Here is an 18643-nt window from a genome sequence, read left to right as displayed (position 1 = left end):
CTCCTTATCATTTAAATTAATGTAATTAACAGACATGCCATGATTGTTTGTTAAATACTTGCTTCAATAAAAAAAGTCTCACCAACATAAAGGAGGAGCTTTTTATTTAATTTTTTATTTTTATTTTATTTTTTATTTTATGTTTTTATTTTATTTTATTATTTTTTTTCAAAATCTTATTTAGTTTAGTTTAAAATAAAACAAGTTTTACTTGGTAAATAACCTGATACTAACTAGTGCGCACCTGAAACTAACTGGTCCGCACCAGTTATATATTTATTTATTTTTTTTACTACAAAATTTTTTTTCCTCCATTGTATTGTATCAATGGCCCTCTTCAAGTCTTCCTCTTTTTTGTCAGCTGGGAGGGATTTTAAGAAAACTGTTTGGTGTTTGGGTCTTGGAGTTGAAAAGTAAATCGGTGAATTAAATAAGGGCCCAAGTCCAAGAAGTTTGTTTTTCCAGGAAATTATTTTGATTGCATAGCTTAAAGGGAGGCTACGCCAAATAATGAATACTTACTACTACATACCACTCTATGAGAAATTTGTAATAAGAAATGCTAAATGATGAAGTCACAGCACCATTCTTGAGACCTAGATAGCAAAATGTAGGACTTTAGACAAGCTTTTTTGAAGCTTTGTTTCCTAATTCATTAATTCACTGCCTTTAAGACTTTTTAGGACCACGACAACCCTGCTTAAAAGCCAAAGACTAGCTAGCTAGCATCATCCATCACCCTTGGAATTATTTGAAACACATAAAAAATGAGCAGAAAACCATAACTTAATGTTAAACTGACGATACTGACGATTGCATGCCGACGGTCTTCGTATTCTGAATATCTTACTTTTTGCAAAATGTGCATATTTTAAAAAGGAACTCCCGCCTCCTGTGACTTAACAACTCTAGTAGGACCCAATGTTTGAGGTGCTCTGTGCACTCCTGAATAAAATTGTTTAACATTTTGTTTATTTTTATCATATTCTACCATATTTTGAAAGATTTTGACTTTTAAAAATAAAATAAAAAACTTTTGGCCTGTGTCAGTACACAAATGTTGATAAAAAATAAAATAGTAGATTTTTTTTCACGGGTGGACACTGAGGTGGCCAGTATAACTAATTGTACTAAAACTAGAAAAAAGAAACAAAATAAATTTCAATCCTAAAACAAAGGTTGAACAAAACTGACTTCAAGAATAAAACCTAGGTTGAAGCGAAACCCTTTTAATCTAAAAAAAAGATAAAACCAAACTGATTATTTTGTGTTGAATGTATGTTCTGGTTTTTTAAGTGTCATGATTGTGTCTATCTATATAATAAGCTGGCTATTCTCAACTATATTGTGGTCTGTAGTCTTTTCAGGTTTTCCAAAGCACAAGTTTTTGTAATAGAGTCATAGTCGAACCTACTGGTCCGAGTTTTTACTGTAGCTATTACACTTGTATTAAAAGGGACGCCATCCATATGTTATTATCAAACCTGAGTCCCTGATTGGTCAAACTTCAACCTGGTTTAGATTTTAACACATGTCCAATGGCAGCACGTTCTGTACATAGATCCTGAAAATGGTCATGAAAACTTGTGCAGCTATCCATGAAAGCAAATTTTTTAAACGCGGAAGCCAGAAACACCCTTTTACATAGACTTTCATTGGAAGTGGCTGCTTAAAACACATTGCTGAAGGCGGTGAGGACATTGTCAACAACTCAACCCACCTTTGACATACAGTACAGACCAAAAGTTTGGACACACCTTCGCATTCAAATGAATGGGAGTAAGAGTAAAAGGAGTAAAAGTAAAAAGATTTCTTTACGCACTATATCCTTCTTCAAACACTTCATTTCTCCTCTTTTGTCATGTTTGTGTCTCATTTCAGTGAAATTATTCCTCATCAGAAAAATCAAGGTAAAGTCACAGTGAAAGGAGAAAACCCTGCTTCTTGGATAAATTAAATATATTTCATCAGGAATGGTTGTGCCACAATCTGGGTCTGTCCACTATGATATATGCTGACAAAAAATAAATACTTCTCCTTTTTTTTTCTTTTACCAATCTCTTGGTTACTGTTTCCATGTGTATCTGGATCCTGCAGTAGTGATCTGACTGACCGGAGGGCATCGTTGAACGCATGACCTTTTCAGTGGAGGAGCTTGGTGTCAAAGAGAAGAACCACACAGGAGATGAGAATTTTTTTAAGACTTCTGCAGAAGGAGAAGACCGTCTGTCACAGTTCAAAGCTGCCACAGAGGAGGTCTGCCTTAGATAAGAAAAACTTTAACCTTTAGTTTTGTATTTATTAGCAAACACTTGGTCTATTTTAAATAGTTCTGGCATGCACTAATTTTCTTATTTAAATTAATGAATTCATTAATCACATTAATTGGTTGTGTGTTTGTGCGTTTCTGTGTGTATCAGACGATTGGTGTGTACTTTTTAAAGAATTATATGTGCAGTTTGTTTCAAGCTGGTGTCATTTTAAGTTGTGCGTGTGTAAATTGAATTTTATAATTCTTTGCTTCATGATCCTATAAAAAATTCTATAAAGTTTAAGTACAAATCTAGATTTTTAGTACTTCCTGTCTGAAAACTGACGGATTTTCTCTGTTTTTATTCTCAGTTTATTGGTATGAAAATCACTTTATAGATCCAGAATCTTTATTAATCCTTGTGCTATCCTAGGGGGGCAAGATGACCTGTTCTCCTTTCCATGACAAAGGTGGATAAAGGTGGAAAGATTTCATGTAATCCATGGACACCCATGAGGTTCACAAATCAGTGAAGAAAAAAGGTTCAGAGCACTGTCTAGTGGGTCTAGATGACCCAACTACCAACGTTAAAGTGCCTAAGATAGCACAAGGGATAAAATCATTCTAAAAAACTGCATATTTTATTATTTGACTGTTGTTGCTAAAACATATTTGTTGATAACCATGAAAAACTTAGTACTTTGTCTCTTTCATGATCTTTGACTGACAGTAAAACCAAAAATGTTTCAGACTTGCAGTAAAGTCTTCTGTGAAATCACAGACTGTCCTGAAATCTGATCCTGAAATCGTCCTGATTACAAAACATTTGAAAGTTCAAAGTCTTAAAGGGAAACAAGCTGTGAGGAAACCTTGACTGCAAGAAGAACTGCAGCTTCTTCAACTGGAACTCTGAAGCAAAATGACTAAAACTGTTCCATGTTCTACTGTTCCATCTGTCTGGATCTGATGAAGGAGAAGACATTTGATGTCTTCTTTTTCTCTTTCTAAAAAGTTTAACAGCCACCTTCACTAAATTTCTCCTCTTCCTGATCTGCAGCTCCTCCTCTGTCATGATGGGCGTAACCAACAGGAAGAGAAGAAAGAAGCTGATTGGCTGAACTCACAGTGAAACCACCTGATTGGAGGATCAAAGTCACACTGGCTTCTGAGAAAGTGAAACTCTCTCAGTCTTTGTGTCTGAGAGGAGAAATGGCGCAGAAAGGAATTGATCTGGATCAAGAAACCTTCTGCTGTTCCATCTGTCTGGATCTGCTGAAGGATCCGGTGACTATTCCCTGTGGACACAGCTACTGCATGAAGTGTATTCAAGGATTCTGGGATGAAGAGGAGAAAACCCCCAGCTGTCCTCAGTGCAGGAAGACCTTCATACCGAGGCCTGTTCTGAAGAAAAGTTTCATGTTTGCTGCTTTAGTGGATCAGCTGAAGAAGACTGGACTCCAAGCTGCTCCTGCTGATCTCTGCTATGCTGGACCTGAAGATGTGGTCTGTGATGTCTGCACTGGAAGAAAACTGAAAGCCATCAAGTCCTGTTTGATCTGTCTGGCCTCTTACTGTGAGAAACACCTTCAGTCTCATTTGGATGCAGCTGCATTCAAGAAACACAAGCTGGTGGAACCCTCCAAGAACCTGCAGGAGAACATCTGCTCCCGTCATGATGAGGTGATGAAGATGTTCTGTCGCACTGATCAGAAGTGTATCTGTTATCTCTGCTCTGTGGATGAACATAGAGGCCACGACACAGTCTCAGCTGCAGCAGAAAGGACTGAGAGGCAGAGAGAGCTGGAGGAGAGTCAACAACAAATCCAGCAGAGAATCCAGGACAGAGAGAAGGAGGTGAAGCTGCTTCAACAGGAGGTGGAGGCCATCAATCACTCTGCTGATCAAACAGTGAAGGACAGTGAGAAGATCTTCACTGAGATGATCCGTCTCATCCAGAAAAGAAGCTGTGATGTGAAGCAGCAGATCAGATCCCAGCAGCAAACTGAAGTGAGACGAGTCAAAGATCTTCAGGAGGAGCTGGAGCAGGAGATCACTGAGCTGAAGAGGAGAGACGCTGAGCTGAAGCAGCTCTCACTCACAGAGGATCACAGCCAGTTTCTGCTCAACTACCCCTCACTGCCACCACTCAGTGAGTCCACACACTCATCCAGCATCAATGTCCGTCCTCTGAGATACTTTGAGGATGTGACAGCAGCTGTGTCAGAGCTCAGAGACAAACTGCAGGACATTCTGAGAGAGGAATGGACAAACATCTCACTGACAGTCACTCATGTGGATGTTTTACTGCCAGAACCAGAACCAAAGAGCAGAGCTGACTTCTTGAAATATTCATGTCAAATCAGACTGGATCCAAACACAGCAAATGGACATATGTTACTCTCAGATGAGAACAGAAAGGTGAAAGCCTTGATAAAACCTCAGTCTTATTCTGATCATCCAGACAGATTCACTGATCGATTTCAGGTTCTGAGTAGAGAGAGTCTGACTGGACGTTGTTACTGGGAGGTGGAGAGGAGAGGAACAGGTGTTAGTGTAGCAGTCACATACAAGAACATCAGCAGATCTGGATATGAAAGTGAATTTGGTTGTAATGACAAATCTTGGGTATTAATTTGTTCTCCAAAATGTTTCTCATTTTACCACAGCAGCATAAAAACCTCCATCTCAGCTCCTGTTTCCTCCAGAGTAGGAGTGTACCTGGATCACAGAGCAGGTGTTCTGTCCTTCTACAGCGTCTCTGAAAGCATGACTCTCCTCCACAGAGTCCAGACCACATTCACTCAGCCGCTCCATGCTGGAATGAGGTTGTATGGTGATTTTGGAGACACAGCAGAGTTCTGTAAACTCAAATAGTTCCTGAAAGAAGTGAAATGTTTGTTTTTGGTGATTTCTCTGCTTTGGATCATTTTGAACTAAACATTTTAACTGTTAATATTCTGTGGAGTAATGTTTGTAGTCAGAAATAAAGAGAGAAATGAAAAATCTCTAGAATGTGGATTTCAGACATTTTTGAACATGAATCTCAAACTTCTTGGAGTAAAATCTGTTTTCTTGTTGTTTCTTTGAACTTTGGGATTTGACTGTTTGAATTCAAATTTCACACAAACGTTTTGTTCATGTTTTTGTGTTGTTGTCATGTGAACTGAAGGAAGCTGCAACACAAATGGAATCAGTGACGTCACAATCATAGACTTTCTGCGTTTGTTCTACACAGAAACAACAAGAGAAGAAACTGAAGGAGAAGATTGTGTTTGTAGAAAGAAGAACATTTACAACTTTGTTTTCTTTCTTTTTGCTTCATTTCAACTTTGGATTGAAGATTTGTGTTTTCATTTCTTTGTTCTTCAGAGAAAAATTGTTTCTGATCATTTGACAATAAAAATATCCTGATTCTTTTGTCTTCATTCCAGAATTTGACTGAATTCTGATGAAGAAAAGTGGGAATAATATGAGGGAAGAACTGAGGCAGTTTTCCTGGAACTCCAGAAATGACAGAGTTCATGTTTAGAGCAGAAACATCTCTGTCAGTCAGTCTGTGTCCTTTGGACTTTCTGCAGTAAAACAGCTTCATTCCAGTCAAATGAGAAGTTTTCCTCTAGATTTGATCCAAAAGTTTTTTTACTTCAATGATTTAAAAGCTGAAAAGACCAAAGGTCTGGTTTTTAGTGGAATCAGCTGCTCAGACAGAACACTGAACTGGACTGAAGCTGAAAAACAATCTTTACATTCTAATCATTTTGATAAATATTCATCTCTGTCTCTTAACTTTCTATAAAAAACATAAATCTCTCAGTTCATCCAGTTTCTAAAGGATGATTAAGGTCACATGTGAGGATCAACTTGTCCCGTTGCAAAAATCCAGTCATGAATATCTGTTTTTTATGGATAAGCTAAAACAATGTCAATGAAGAGAGTTTTCTTAAAGCTGACATTCTTCAAGCAGTAGCATCTTTGTTTCATGCAGCATGTTTGCACACATTCATCTGTCATATAATAGGCCTGGGGGTTTTTCCAGAAGGCATGTGTAACCCTTGTACTATCGTAGGCAATTTAACATTGGGAGTTAGGTCAGCTAGACCCACTAGACAGTGCTCTGAACCTTTTTTCTTCAATGATTTGTGATCTTCACTGGTGTCCATGGATTACATGAAATCCTCTCCACCTTTATCCACCTTTGTCATGGTAGGGAGAACACGTCAATGTAAGGGTGGGGCCATCTAAGATAGCACAAGGGTTAAACTACCCTGAGTTTAACCCTGAACTCTAGCTGAAGTCAACCTGAACTTGCTTACTCTGTGTATGTGGGTTCTGAAATACCGGTTATGAGTTAACATAACTACATTCGACTTGGTAACCTTGGGTCAATGGGCGTGCACGGCAAGTACATAGAGGGATTCTCAATGGGATGCTGATTTCCATATATATATATAAATATCTATCTGTCTGTCTGTCTGTCTGTCTGTCTGTATATATATATATATAGGATTGGCACGCAGGAAACCAGGGTTCGATTCCCAGGGGGGAATGAACAATCAACGAATGGTAATGGTATCAATGGGTACCAGATAACATCACCCAGTGAGAGACTATGAAACACATGTCATGCGTCAGATGTTGCCCGGCCAAACAAGGTCTGTGTCAGGTGCTGGGGGACAGAGCACCCTGATGGAAAGTGGGATACTGGAACAAGACAGAAATGGACTAGATGTGTGAAGTCCATCGAGACGACTGTTGTTGTGATTTTGGGCTATACAAATAAAATTGAATTGAATTTAATTGAGAACAAAGTTCTGTTAGAATGTTACTACTCAAGAAATCCCACCCAGGGGGGTTACAGGCAGAGAATATGGAATGAATGGAAGTTTCAAAACCCTCAATCAAGGCTAACTGCCAAACAGCTGGGAGCCCAATGCTCTAATCCACAAATGGCAACTCCTATCACAACTTGAGATTGAAGCGGTACAGCTCAATTGCAATACCACCATGGGAGATCCAGAGCAGCAGGTCAGAGAGGAGGCCATACCACACTCCTACCCTGAGCTTGGGTACACAGCCCCCACAACCACAGCTACACTGAGCAAGGCAGCAACTTACCTGAAAGACAATATCATGTCTAGAACGAACACTAGGCAACCCCGTCACCAGCTACACCGGTTAAGTTATGTACTGCCTGAAAGTCTCCTGTAAGCTGTGAATGAAGCATTGAGGGCAATTCCTACCACAACCATCACATAAACCAATGAACTGGTGTACAGCAGCAGTTATCCTTCAGATGCTTGGCTATAAGAGCAACCATGGGATAAAACAATACCCACCATGGAAGCAACGGTTAGAGGCAGAAATCAAGGCAACTCCTACGAGATACAGCCAGAGTATCGTGGAGTGCGGTGAGTTTCTTTAGCCAGTAAGTATGTATCATGTCAGGGTCTAGTGCTGTGCAGTTTTTCTTACCTGATATTCTTTTTGGATGTCTGCCACTGTGGTGGTTACTGGATTCTGTTCAGAGAAGTTGCTATGTTCTTTTCTCTTGGAGACCAGCCACTGTTATGTGCTGTCTCTTTCTCCCATGTACTTTTTCAGTACTGTTTAGTTCTTAGCATTGGTGGGTATGATCGGCTGTTTTGATCCTGCCACTGAGCATACACTTTTGTAAGCTGAGTTGAATTGCAAACAGCCTGTTTACCCGTCTGGCTTCATTGTCTCTTGTGTACCTCTTTAGCCTTCTTTGGCTAGGAGCCTTTGTTTGGCAGTTTCCAGTGTTTCAGGTATGGGCATCTGGCTGAATCTCTTTGGTACTTGCTTTCTCATTGTACCTCTTTGAGCCTCTGTCAGCTTACTCACATCCCTTCGAGCTACCGTAATTTTGGCCTCTAACCGTTGCTTCCTTGGTGGGTATTGATTTCTCCCATGGTTGCTCTTATAGCCAAGCATTTCAAAGGTCGCTGCTGCTGAAGTGTAAACAAGTTCATTGTTTTCTGTGATTACTGTGGTAGGAATTGCCTTCAATGCTTCATCCACAGCTTGCAGGAGATTTTCAGGTGGTACATCATTTAACCATTGTAGCCGGTGTACGGGTTGCCTAGTGTTCATTCTAGACATGATCTTGTCTTTCAGGTCAGTTGCTGCCTTACTCAGCTTATCAGTGGTTGTTGGGGCTGTGTACCCAAGCTCAAGGTGGGAGTGTGGTATAGCCTCCCCTTTTACCTGCTGCTCTGGATCTCCTGTGGTATTGCAATTGTATTGTACTGCTTCAATCTTAAGATGTTATAGGAGTTGCCATTTGTGGATGTTAGAACATTGGGCTACTAGTTGTTTGGCCTTGATTGTGGGTACCACCGGACCATTACTGAAGTTGCTGATATCAAGAAGTCCTACCAATGGCTAGAAAGGGCTGGCCTACAGGACAGCACTGAAGCACTCATCCTGGCAGCTCAGGAACAAGCCCTGAGCACCAGAGTGATAGAGGCTCAGATCTACCACACCAGACAAGACCCAAGGTGACGGCTGTGCAAATATATATACACTGACTAAAAATATAAACGCAACACTTTGTTATTGCTCCCATTTTTTATGGTATGAACTCAAAGATGTGAAACATTTTCCACATACACAAAATAGCCAGTTCTCTGAAATATTGTTCACAAATCTGTCTAAATCTGTGATAGTGAGCACTTCTCCTTTGCCAAGACAATCCATCCCACCTCACAGGTGTGCCATGTCAAGATGCTGATTAGACAGCATGATCATTGCACAGGTGTCCCTTGGACTGGCCACAAGAAAAGGCCACTCTGAAATCTTCAGTTTTGTTTTATTGAGGGGGTCAGGGAACTCAGACAACCAGTCAGTATCTGGTGTGACCACCATTTGCCTCATGAAGTGCGACACATCTCTTTCGCATAGAGTTGATCAGGTTGTCTATTGTGGCCTGTGGAATGTTGGTCCACTCTTCTTCAATGGCTGTGCGAAGTTGCTGGATATTGGCAGGAACTGGAACACGCTGTCTTATACGCCGATCCAGAGCATCCCAAACATGCTCAATGAGTAACATGTCTGGTGAGTATGTTGGCCATGCAAGAACTGTGATGTTTTCAGCTTCCAAGAATTGTGTGCAGATCCTTGCAAAATGGGGCCGTGCATTATCATGCTGCAACATGAGGTAAGGTTGTTGGATGTACGGCACAACAATGGGCTTCAAAATGCCATCAATGAAATGCACCTGTGTTCTTCACCCATAACATACGCCTGCCCATACCATAACCCCACCACCACCATGGGCTACTTGATCCACAACATTGACATCAGAAAACCGCTCACCCACACGACGCCACACACGCTGTCTGCCATCTGCCCTGAACGGTGTAAACCGGGATTCATTCGTGAAGAGAACACCTCTCCAACGTGCCAGACGCCATCACATGTGAGCTTTTGCCCACTCAAGTCAGTTACGACGACAAATGGAGTGAGGTCGAGACCTCAATGAGGACGACGAGCATGCAGATGAGCTTCCCTTAGACGGTTTCTGACAGTTTGTGCAGAAATTCTGAGGTTATGCAAACCGATTGTTTCAGCAGCTGTCCGAGTGGCTGGTCTCAGACGATCTTGGAGGTGGACATGCTGGATGTGGAGGTCTTGGGCTGGTGTGGTTACACGTTGTCTGCGGTTGTGAGGCCGGTTGGATGTGCTGCCAAATTCTCGATAAAAAAGCCTTTGGAGAAGTGGACATTCAATTCCCTAGCAACAGCTCTGGTGGACATTCCTGCTATTAGCATGCCGATTGCACGCTCCCTCAAAACTTGCGACATCTGTGGCATTGTGCTGTGTGATACAACTGAAGATTTCAGAGTGGCCTTTTCTTGTGGCCGGTCTAAGGCACACCTGTGCAATAATCATGCTGTCTAATCAGCATCTTGACATGGCACACCTGTGAGGTGGGATGGATTGTCTTGGCAAAGGAGAAGTGCTCACTATCACAGATTTAGACAGATTTCTGAACAATATTTCAGAGAAATGGTTATTTTGTGTATGTGGAAAATGTTTCACATCTTTGAGTTCATACCATAAAAAATGGGAGCAAAAACAAAAGTGTTGCATTTATATATTTGGTCAGTATATATATATATATATATATATATATATATATATATATATATATATATATATATATATATATATATATATATATATATATATATATATATATATATTGAAGGAATTTATATTTTTTGGTAAATTCATTAGGGTTTGCAGTCTTAAATTTTATTACATTGAAGATAAGTCATTTGCTGAAGTGTGTGCTTTTACATCCTTAAAACCTCGAAGAAGCTTCTTTAAGTTGTGAGAGGTTTCAGGAATGCAGCTCCAACCTCCAACCCCCTTCAGGAGAAAACAGTCTTTGATCTTCTAAGACCATCTGGAAGCCTTAACTGTAGATCTGACATGGACCAGAATTAAATTGTCTCCAGGATTCAATTTAAATCCTGGGAAACCCTGGAGGTGTCAACTCACATGAAAAGGACAAAGAGTTGGGACTGATTGCCTGCGGAGAAGGATCCGGGCGACTCTGCTGGACCCCCATGGGGACACTGTTGGTGGTCGGACAGTGGTCCGTCTTTGAAATAACCCCCCTGGACGTTTGAAGCAGGAAGCTAGGACCAAATGCTGTAACTCCTAACATGGGCTGAAGGAAGTAGGCGGGCTCCTCTGTCAGCCAATCTCCAGCGACCAGAGGCGGAGATTCGGCGGCCATCTTGCTCCCGGGGGAGGATGTTCTGACCACATGCTTAAAAGTCTGAACTCAAGGAATTTTCCTGTGTCTCCAGACAAGCTGCATGTGAATTCGGAATGTAACCTCTTGCGTATTGCAGGCCTTGATTTTGGACACCCAGATCGATCTGTTTTTACTCTGTTTTTAGAAATATTGTTAGGGAATAAATTTGTTAAACTTAATCCGGCCGAAATCCCGTGGTTTTCTTCTTCTCGACTTTATTGAACATGCAACAAGGAAAGTAATCTCAAAGCGACAGAATATATTTTCCAACAATATATATATATATATATATATATATATATATATATATATATATATATATATATATATATATATATATATATATATACATATATATGTATACATACACGGTCACTTTTTTTCTAATTTAGTTTCTGTACATTACCACAGTGAATTTTAAATAAACTCAGATGTAATTGAAGTGCAGACTTACAGGTTTTATTCCATGGGCTGAACAAAAAGATTGCATTAAAAATGAAAAAACTAAGGCATTTTTTAAACACAATCCCTTCATTTCATGAGCTCATAAGTAATTGGACAAATGAAATAACTGAAAGCAAAATGTTTGTTAGGTCACAACTCACTTAATGCCTGGAGAAAAAAAATAAAAAGAAATAAAAAGAAAAGAAAAGAAGAAAAAGCGTGTGTATATGTAAATTAAAATGGCGTCAGCGCGCCTGCGTGCGCATGGTGATTTACGTGCTGCGCAAAAGCAGTGATCACTGATCTGACAGGCGAACTGAAAGAAGCAGACGTTCAGACCAACCGTCAGATGAAGGAAAAATTCACCCCAAGGCATCTAAAAAAGTGAAGAGGCAGCCGGTAAGATGCGGAAGTGATCGGGGGTTGATCAGCTGTTTCAGGGGCGCCTTTAGAAATCAGCTGTCTATCGCGTTATCGGTGCGCTTTAGACATGAATTGTTTGGGATGTATTTTCTATGTCTGTTTGATTCATTGATCACGGTGCATTGTGTGAAATTTGATCATTTAAAATATGATATTTTGTTATTTGAAATTAAAGTATAGTTATTTGTAATTTCATTTCAATTTCATAAGTATTTTCACAAGTATTATTTCTGTACAGGTTTTTCACCTTGCTTGGATTCTTCGAATACTCATTAACACTGGAAAAGGTCTCTGTCTAAAATCAAATACAAATAAAGAAAAGAGACACGTTCTTGAGTCATGAGTGGAGTCCTGCTGGCATTTCCTCCATTTGATGCTTTCCCCTTCAAGTGGGGCAAAAATAACTTGACAGTGAAAAACCGGCCTCTAACTGTGGAGCAGTGGAATCAAACAGTGAAATCAGGAGCTGGATTTTGAAAAAGTGAAATTCTTCAACGTTGTTGAAAAACACACCATTAGAAAAGCGAAACTGAAGCACCAACAATTCAATACAAAATGGTTGCCCAGAAGCTGTAAATTAACTTTGTGTGTGAAAGGACTTAAAGTGTTAAGAACATCACCAAAATATATAAATATCAACATGTCTGAGTCTGAGAAGTCTGTGGAACAACTAAAAATTGAGAGAACAACAGCAAAAAGATCATTCACTCGTTTAGCCAACTCCATTCTCAGAAATTATGAGGATATGTCTGAAGAGGAACTCAAAGAAAGTTTCAATAAACTTATTTTGGAGGCTGAGAAAGTTATGAGTGCAAATGATGAAATGGAAATGGGACTCATTGCAGAGTTGGAAACAGACCTGGACCCTGACGAAGAAATGGTGTTAACAGAAGAACAGAAAGTTGACATTGAAAAAACTGCAAAGGAATGTGAGCTAAAACTGAAAGAAATTAAAGCTCTCCTCCTAGAAACTATTTGGAACAACTATGGACATCTTGAATTAACCACAGTTTTACAAGTGGCTGAAACTGAGTGTGAACACGTAGCTGCAATGCGCCCAGATGGCAACCAGGAGGCGTACGACTTCATGCTCACTCATCTGAGAGATGTGACCAAGTCTGCAAAAGAGACATACAACCAGTGGAGACGTTGGATCCCATCGTATAGTCAAGAGGAGTTTCAAAATCGTCTCATAGCACTTGAACTGATGGTTCCAAAATTGACCTCCAGAAAGGCTGAGTTCATCAAAATAAAAGTCAGGGATTCTGAAGGAAAAGGAATTTTTCTTCCCACGAACATTCCAACACCTGTTGTTAAATTGAAAGCAATGACTCTTCCAAGATTTGGTGGAAATCAGCGAGACTTTTATAGATGGAGAAAAGAATGGGAAGCTCTTCAAAAGCAAGGCGAGCCGACTGGTTCAAAAGAAGTGAAAAAATTTCAATTTTTGGACAGCATTGATGAAAGAGTCACAAGAAACCTCCGTCTTAGAAGTTACAACACTGCTGAAGAAATTCTTCGAGTCCTAGAGAACCGTTTTGGCAACCAAACTGCAATTGCTATTGAAATTGTGGAGGAACTGCAAAAAATGCCACCTGTTAAAAATCACCAACCAAGGAAAATTGTAGACTTAATTCAAGCTGTGGAGAAAGCAGTCCTCAACTTAAGTGACCTTGGAGATACAGGTGCAATTAAAAACCCACTTGTCACAAAATCTATTGAAAGCAAACTTCCTATGGTCCTCAAAAAAGAATGGCTGATGTATGTAGCTGACAAGAGGAACAAGGTGATGCCCGATAACCGCTTTGACAGTCTCCTAAGCTTCCTCAAAGATCAAGAAAACATATACGAACAGCTAAATCAACTTTGGGATGATGAACCAACCGGAAGAGAAACAAAAAATGAAATCAAACACACCAGAACAAGGCCCACTAAACAAGACAGAGCAGCATGTGTGGTCTGCGGTGATCCGAACCACAAAATAAAACTTTATTTCTGCAAGCAGTTTCGAGGTCTGAAGACGGATGAGAAAAATGCTGCAGTTAAAAAGTTGGGAGCGTGCAGAAGGTGTCTCGAGGTTCATGATGACTGTTCTCTCTGTAACCCTGCATACTTGTGTAAAAACCAAGATTGCAAATCTGAAAACATGGCCGTACATCATTTTTGTCTATGCCCAAAGGTTCAGCCCAAGAAAAGTGAGCAGAGTCAGAAGAGGAGCAAAGAAGATGCAGCATAAAGTCAAAGTCAAAAGAAATATACTCAAGAGCAAGAGGAATTCTTCAGTAAACTCTCACCAGAGCTGGCAGAACAATGCAGAGATGTATTTTCAAATACTGCAAGCAGAGCACTTAATTTCTACAAAAGAACCCAGTTTGTTGCAAGAAAATGGCCTAAAGGAGTTTCCGGTGATCATGATGCTACTGACAGTGACTGCAAATGATGGACAAAAAATCGGAACATTAATTGACCTGGCTTCTGATACGAACTATATCACCCATAAGGCAGCAAGTAAGCTAAATCTCAGAAGTGAAAAAATAACACTTATCGTTCATGGGGTTGGAGGAATGAAAGCTCATGTTGAAACAAAAAGATACCTCCTGAAAATCAGGGTGATGACTCTAAAAGGTACGTTAAAATCACATCAAATAGTGTGCTATGGGCTAGAAAACATTGCTGATATCAAAAATCATGTGACAGCAGAACAGCTTCAAAAATTCTTCCCAGATGTTAAACTAGCTGAACTGGAAAGACCCAAAGAAATACAACTACTCATAAGCCACAGAGAAGGACAAATTGCACCACAAAAAGTTAAATCTGTTGGAAATCTTGTTTTGTGGGATGGTCCTCTCGGGAAAACAGTTGGAGGAACTCATCCAAAGCTTTTTGAGGGGTTAACCATTTCTGCTCACATGTCAAAAACACATTTTGCGAGATCAATGAGAACAGCTGCTGCAAGATATGAAGAGGTGGTTCACAGCAAATTCAAAGATTATTCGCAAGATGTCTGCACTGTACAGGGATTGCAAAATTCAAGTACTGCAACTACTTTCCGTGACTTCCTTGAATGGTGGAAATGGGACCAGGAAGACCATCTGCAGGCTCAGCTATCAGAAAACTTGTGGACGTCAAACGTTTCAGCTGTTTAACCCGCCTAATTAAAACTGTTGCATGGATGTGGAGAGCAGCAAAAAGATTTGGAGGGAAAAACAAGACCATGGAAAAACCACAGTGGGAGGCAGTTCCATTGGCTGGAATCATCTCTGTAAAAGAAAGAGAAGATGCCCTAAGAGACATTTTTCTTGCAGCACAAGAGAACATGGTTCTTCCTGCTACCACAACTGACAGATTAGTAGTCTACAAAAATGAAGAGTCTGGATTATTGGTTTGTGGTGGTCGGATACAAGTTTTCAGAAAAAACAAAGTTGGTGTCCCAATCTTACCTCATGATGCTTGGGTATCTACTTTGCTAGCTCGAGAAGCCCACAATCAAAATCATGAAGGAATTGCTGCAACTTTGTTAAGACTGAGAACCAAAGCTTGGGTGATAAAAGGTCGAAGAATCGTAAAACGAGTTGTTGATGACTGTTTAATCTGCAGAAAAGAAAAATCAAAGAACTGTCAACAAATAATGAGTTCATTACCACCAGAGAGAATTGAACCTGCTGCACCATTCCAATTCACAACCATAGACCTATTCGGACCCTACCAAGTAAGAGAAGATGTGAAAAAAGAGTGACACAAAAAGTTTGGGGTGTTCTGTTTTGCTGTATGGCCAGCAGAGCTATTCATGCAGAAATTGCAAATGACCTGTCAACTGAAGGATTTCTGATGGCTTACCAAAGATTCACTGCAATCAGAGGACATCCAAGGAAAATCTGGTCAGACCCCGGCACTAACTTTGTTGGAGCTAAACCAGTCTTGAAAGAGATGTACAAGTTCCTCAACAGTCAAGACAAAGGAAGCTTGGAAGACCTATCAGCTGAACAAGGGACAGAGTGGGTATGGAAAATCCATCCAGCTGATTCTCCTCACAGGAATGGAGCTGCTGAAGCTGCTGTTCGCATCATGAAGAGGGCACTTAGGAACATTGGAAGAGGATCCTCACTGACTTATAGTGAATTCCAGACAGCGCTCTATTTGGCAGCAAATCTGGCTAATGAGAGGCCAATCGACGCGAGGATACAAAGCCGGGAGGAATGCATTCTCTACATCACGCCAAACACTCTTCTACTAGGCCGAGCCTCTCCAGAGGGAGATCCAGGAACATTTGACTTCACCAGCTATCCCTACAAGAGACTCAAAGCCATACAGACTGAAGTGGACAATTTCTGGAGAGAATGGAGTCAACTCGCCGGCCCCAACTTGTTCGTGCGGAGCAAGTGGCATACTGCACAGAGAAATGTTGCTGTAGGGGACATTGTATGGTTGAGCGACCAGAATGCTTTGAGAGGTCAATTCAGGTTGGGTCGTGTAGTTCGCACTTATCCAGACAGTAGGGGCATAGTCAGGGATGTTGATGTACGGGTTAGTCCAAGTTACCATCCACCTGAGGTGAAAACAATAGGTGGGCAAACGAAGAAAAGTGTGTCAAGACTAAATGAACAAAATGAAAAAGCGACTATTTTGCACAGAGATGTTAGACGGTTAGTTGTTTTACTACCCGTTGAAGATCAAACAAGGTAAATCTTGTGAATGTTATTGAAATTGTTTGACCTCTGACAGTCAGCGACATTCTTAGTGTATTCATAAGAATGCCGAGTGGGAGGTGTTAGGTCAAAACTCACTTGATGCCCGGAGAAAAAATAAATAAATAAATAAATAAAAAGAAAAGAAAAGAAGAAAAAGCGTGTGTATATGTAAATTAAAATGGTTGAAAAAAGATAAATCAGGGTGGAAATTGGATATTTGGAAAGTGAGTTAGAAATTTAAGGAAAATATTTAAAATGAAAAGATTCCAAAAATAGGTCAACCGCAACAGGTGAGATTAATTAAACCCGCGTCAGCGCGCCTGCGTGCGCATGGTGATTTACGTGCTGCGCAAAAGCAGTGATCACTGATCTGACAGGCGAACTGAAAGAAGCAGACGTTCAGACCAACCGTCAGATGAAGGAAAAATTCACCCCAAGGCATCTAAAAAAGTGAAGAGGCAGCCGGTAAGATGCGGAAGTGATCGGGGGTTGATCAGCTGTTTCAGGGGCGCCTTTACAGATCAGCTGTCTATCGCGTTATCGGTGCGCTTTAGACATGAATTGTTTGGGATGTATTTTCTATGTCTGTTTGATTCATTGATCACGGTGCATTGTGTGAAATTTGATCATTTAAAATATGATATTTTGTTATTTGAAATTAAAGTATAGTTATTTGTAATTTCATTTCAATTTCATAAGTATTATTCAATTTTCATAAGTATTATTTCTGTACAGGTTTTTCACCTTGCTTGGATTCTTCGAATACTCATTAACACTGGAAAAGGTCTCTGTCTAAAATCAAATACAAATAAAGAAAAGAGACACGTTCATGTAGTTCTTGAGTCATGAGTGGAGTCCTGCTGGCATTTCCTCCATTTGATGCTTTCCCCTTCAATTGGGGCAAAAATAACTTGACAATGTTCATTATTAATATTTGGTTGAAAATCCTTTGTTGGCAATGACAGCCTGTCTTGAAGTCTTGAACTCATGGACATCACCAGATGCTGGTTTTTCTCATTCTGAATGCTCTGCCAGGCCTTTACTGCACTGGCTTTCAGTTGCTGTTTGTTTGTGGGCCTTTCTGTCAGAAGTTTAGTCTTCAACAAGTGAAATGCATGCTCAATTGGGTTAAGATCAGGTGACTGACTTGGCCATTCAAGAATATTGTACTTCTTTGCTTTAATAAAGTCCTGAGTTGCTTTGCCTGCATGTTTTGGGTTGTTGTCCATCTGTATAATGAAATGCCGGCCACTCAGTTTGACTGCATTCACCTGGATCTGCGCAGACAGTATGTCTCTTAACACCTCAGAATTCATTGGGCTCCTTATGTCCTGTGTCACGTCATCGATAAACACTAGTGTCCCAGTGCCACTAGCAGCCATGCACGCCCAGGCCATCACCTGTAGTGTGCTTTCTCTTGCCATCATTCTGGTAGAGGTTGATTTTGGTTTCATCTGTCCTAAGAATGTTTTTCCAGAACTGTGCTTGCTTTTCTAGATGCTTTTTAGCAAAGTCCAATCCACTCCTAATACTGTAGCCATTTCTTGCATGTTTTTTTTCCTGTTTTCTCAACTTAATGATGGCTCCTTTCACCTGCATGTAGAGCTCCTTTGACCGCAGGTTGTCTGTTCACAGCAAAATCTTGCAAAATGCAAGCACAAGTCCTCTAATCAACTGCAGGCCTTTTATCTGCTTCACTCATAATGACATAACAAGGGAATTGCCCACACCTGCCCATGCAATAGCATGTGTGGCAGGCAGAGGGCCACTTGGTTGGGATCACATGGCACACCAGCTACTTCATCAGCAGGTGTGTGTGTGTGTGTGTGTGTGTGTGTGTGTGTGTGTGTGTGTGTGTGTGTGTGTGTGTGTGTGTGTGTGTGTGTGTGTGTGTGTGTGTGTGTGTGTGTGTGTGTGTGTGTGTGGGGGGGTACTTATTTTGTAGGTGCTCCTGTTTTTTTTCATTTTTCATTGTTTGTCTGCACTCCTTCTCTGCCAACTCTGTGACCCCTTGGTGCACCGTTGTCCAAGAGCGGTGCCACAGCCAGG

At 40.5% G+C, this 18643-nt stretch overlaps 1 protein-coding gene across 1 annotated transcript; it reads left to right on the top strand.

The window, feature by feature from the left end:
• The first annotated feature begins 3411 nt into the window (after positions 1-3411).
• LOC101162783 (tripartite motif-containing protein 16) lies at positions 3412-5676 on the top strand. The gene has a single exon (XM_078934431.1). The coding sequence runs from the start codon at positions 3461-3463 to the stop codon at positions 5123-5125; it is 1665 nt and encodes a 554-aa protein (XP_078790557.1). The 5' UTR covers positions 3412-3460; the 3' UTR covers positions 5126-5676.
• Positions 5677-18643: the final 12967 nt, after the last annotated feature.

Source organism: Oryzias latipes, chromosome 17 (genome assembly GCF_053564925.1).
Source record: "Oryzias latipes strain Hd-rR chromosome 17, Olatipes_Hd-rR_3.1".
Classification (NCBI taxonomy): domain Eukaryota; kingdom Metazoa; phylum Chordata; class Actinopteri; order Beloniformes; family Adrianichthyidae; genus Oryzias; species Oryzias latipes.
This window is presented reverse-complemented; position numbering and strand designations above follow the sequence as displayed.